We start from the raw sequence: 3,112 nt of genomic DNA on the forward strand, positions 1-3,112 counted from the left end.
CGCACATGTTAGAATTTTCTGGTTGATTGAGGATCTCGTACAACTATCTCTTTCCGCAGTGTATCAATTCCATGAAAAAAGAACATACCCAAAACAAAACAAATCGTCAGTCACATAAAGTTATATGATTGTATTGCTAAGAGGAGAAACCAGATTCCTTTCCCTTCTGTTTCAGAGATTGTCTAGCTGCCGCTTTCCCTGAACACCGATATATAAGTACATCATACATACATTATACATACACATACATGTCGTGTTATATAAGTACACATACATGGTCAGACCATCAATAAAAACTGATGACTTGCTCAGATCTTATCACATCAACCAAGAAAATAAACCACTATTGTCCGAGGTTATGCTTGCTAATGTCGTCGCTAGATGGCAGTGCACTCGGAGCTATGTACTTCCAGTGCGGCGGGTACTTGTACTCGTACTTGAAGCCCAGCTTGATCTGCCTCGCGTCCGGCTGGAAGTAATCGGAGAAGTAGAGAGTTTCGCCACCGGCGAGGTATCCCGCCCACCAGCCGAAGCTGCCCTGCGTCATGATCGTGTGGTTGCAGCTGGACAGCACCGCCAGATCGACCTCGGCCGCGTGGCCGACGTCGCTGAAGACGGCGTCGCCGCGATCGGTCGCCAGGTGGCGCTTGCACCAGTCGATGTCGTCGCTGCAGACGACGAAGAGGGCGTTGGCGTACCTGCCGCGGAAGTAGTCCATCGCCGCGTGCACGTACCGCTCGTCCGCACCCAGCCCGCGGTTGTTCGCCAGCCACTTCCGATAGTCGTCCGCTCGCACGTGCACGCCGACGTACGTCGCCGGTTCCCCGCTCGCCAGGGGGCGCTGCGCGGCGAGGAAGGCGCACGCGCGGTCGCGGATCGCCGGCGCGAACGTGAACTCGCGGCGCACGCGTTCGCGCACGTGGTCGAAGTAGAGCCACGAGTTCGTGTATCCCATCAGCAGCACGTAGTCGCGCTGCGGCTGCAGCCGGAACAGCGCGGAGTCGAACGCCTTCCAGACGACGCGTATGTCGTCTCGCGACGTCTTCGGCGGAGGATCGCGCACGGGCAGCGACAGCTCGAACACGCGGCTGATGTTCATGTGCGGAGAGATGAACGGGGCGAGGCCAGTCGCGGCGGCCAGCCCGTACAGCGCGGCGTACTGGAACATCTGGTTGCCGAGGCGACCGCGCGGAACGATCGACAGCGTGCCCGCGTAGCCGCTGCTGGCGCCATCTACCGAGCGAGGCGGGATGTATTGAGATGGGAGGTTGGGAGCAGCGGCGCCATCTACCGAGCGAGGCGGGATGTATTGAGATGGGAGGTTGGGAGCGGCGGCGCCATCTACCGAGTGAGGCGGGATGTATTGAGATGGGATGTTGGGAGCGACAGCTTGTCTCGCATAGTCGCCCGCGCCATCTACCGAGCGAGGCGGGCCGTATTGAGATGGGAGGTTGGGAGCGGCGGCGCCATCTACCAAGTGAGGTGGGACGTATTGATATGGGAGGCTGGGAGCGGCTGCTGGTCCCGCGTATCCGTCGGCAGGGCCATCTACCGAGCGAGGCGGGACGTATTGATATGGGAGGCAGTGTGGTGACGACGCCGAGCAGGTGTGGTGACGATGCCGGGCAGGTATGGTGACGACGCCGCGCAGGTGTGGTGACGACGCCGAGCAGGTGTGGTGACGACGCCGCGTCGCTAGGTGATGATGCCGCGTCGCTAGGTGACAGATCGTGTTGCGGAGAGTCGTTCTAAAGATTCACGGTCTTCAATAGAACGTGTCCTTACGTGACAGAGTGCATCTCTATGTGATAGAACGTCTTGCTACGTGACATAGCATGTCTCTATGTGACAACCTGTCCCTGTGTGACACAACGTGTGTCAATGTGACAGAGCGTGTCTCTAAATAACAGAGCAGGTGTCTACGTGATAGAGCGTCTTGCTACGTGACAGAGCATGTCTCTGTGTGACATCTTGTCCCTGTGTGACACAGTGTGTGTCTCTACATAACAGAGCGGGTGTCTACGTGACGGAGCGTGTTGGCAGAGAGTCGTCCGGAAGATTCTCAGTTTTCTCGAGTTGCCACCTAATCACCCGGCATGTGCGACGATAAGTGTTGGATTTTTTAAAGATTCCTAAAGATACTAGGCAATTCCGTGTTCTGTATGCGTCTATGTGACAGTGTCTTAGCAGAACCGCTGGGGATGTAAAAAACACTGGCAATGACCAACCCCAGTGTCAGCTTGACATAATGCTCAAGAAATAAGTAGTGAATACGATCTTTCAGTTTTTGGCCCATACAACTTCTTATTACAACTAAAAGTTCTACCAAGTACTGAAAATGAGCCAGTAGAGAATATTCAAGTATATTCACAGTGTTATTGAGTTGTCACCTAGTCTCCCAGTGTGTTTACAAAAATCTGTTAGATTTTTATTAATGTCGGGTGTCTTTGCGACAGTTATTGTAGGCAATTTAAGATTTGTTGTGCCTATCCGAATTTTACTGGTTTTCAAAGACGTGCTACCTATTTGTGTACATAGCTGCATTCACACGAGGATTTCAGTACCGTACTTGAGCGTTCACACGCTAAAAATATACGCAGCTTATTCAGTACCGTACTGAAATACGCGGCTTACTTGGCACGGAATCACATCATGCCGCGCCAAGTAAGCCGCGTATATTCGGCACCACGCTGGCCGCGTATTGTCTGTCGTGTGAACGCATTTGAATTGCAAAACTGTAGTTCGCTTACCTAGACTGGTACCCGTTCGTAACACGACGTTAGTGTAGCGTGTGGAACTGTCGACCGGGTACCAGTCTATATTATACCTAGCCAGCTAAGCCTCGAATCTCGTGTATTTCCTTGAGTTGTGTTAGCGCGGTATTTCAGCCGAATTCAGCACCAGATAAGTACGGAACCAGCGAGGCCGTGAATATCGTGTGAACGCAGCTTATGTATACATGGTTTTGCAAGTATATGTATCTAGGTGTAGTAGTATGTATCTAATTATTCAGAGGTTATTTTGAATTGCGGTGTAATTGTAGTTATATATAATATACAACGTTTACAACTGAAATCTGTCATTTTGTTCTCATCATTCTTGGATATATATA

The 3,112-nt window shown here is 52.1% G+C and overlaps 1 protein-coding gene across 1 annotated transcript; it reads right to left on the bottom strand.

Moving 5' to 3' along the window:
• Positions 1 to 106: 106 nt before the first annotated feature.
• Positions 107 to 1,970, bottom strand: LOC106809846 (galactoside 2-alpha-L-fucosyltransferase 2-like). The gene is made up of 3 exons (XM_014813075.1): positions 1,924 to 1,970; positions 1,369 to 1,748; positions 107 to 1,314 (listed from the first exon to the last, which is right to left on the bottom strand). Exons 1-3 carry the CDS (start codon positions 1,968 to 1,970, stop codon positions 344 to 346), a joined length of 1,398 nt encoding a protein of 465 aa, XP_014668561.1. The 3' UTR covers positions 107 to 343.
• Positions 1,971 to 3,112: the final 1,142 nt, after the last annotated feature.

This window comes from Priapulus caudatus, unplaced genomic scaffold, assembly GCF_000485595.1.
Source record: "Priapulus caudatus unplaced genomic scaffold, Priapulus_caudatus-5.0.1 Scaffold391, whole genome shotgun sequence".
Lineage (NCBI taxonomy): Eukaryota > Metazoa > Priapulida > Priapulimorpha > Priapulimorphida > Priapulidae > Priapulus > Priapulus caudatus.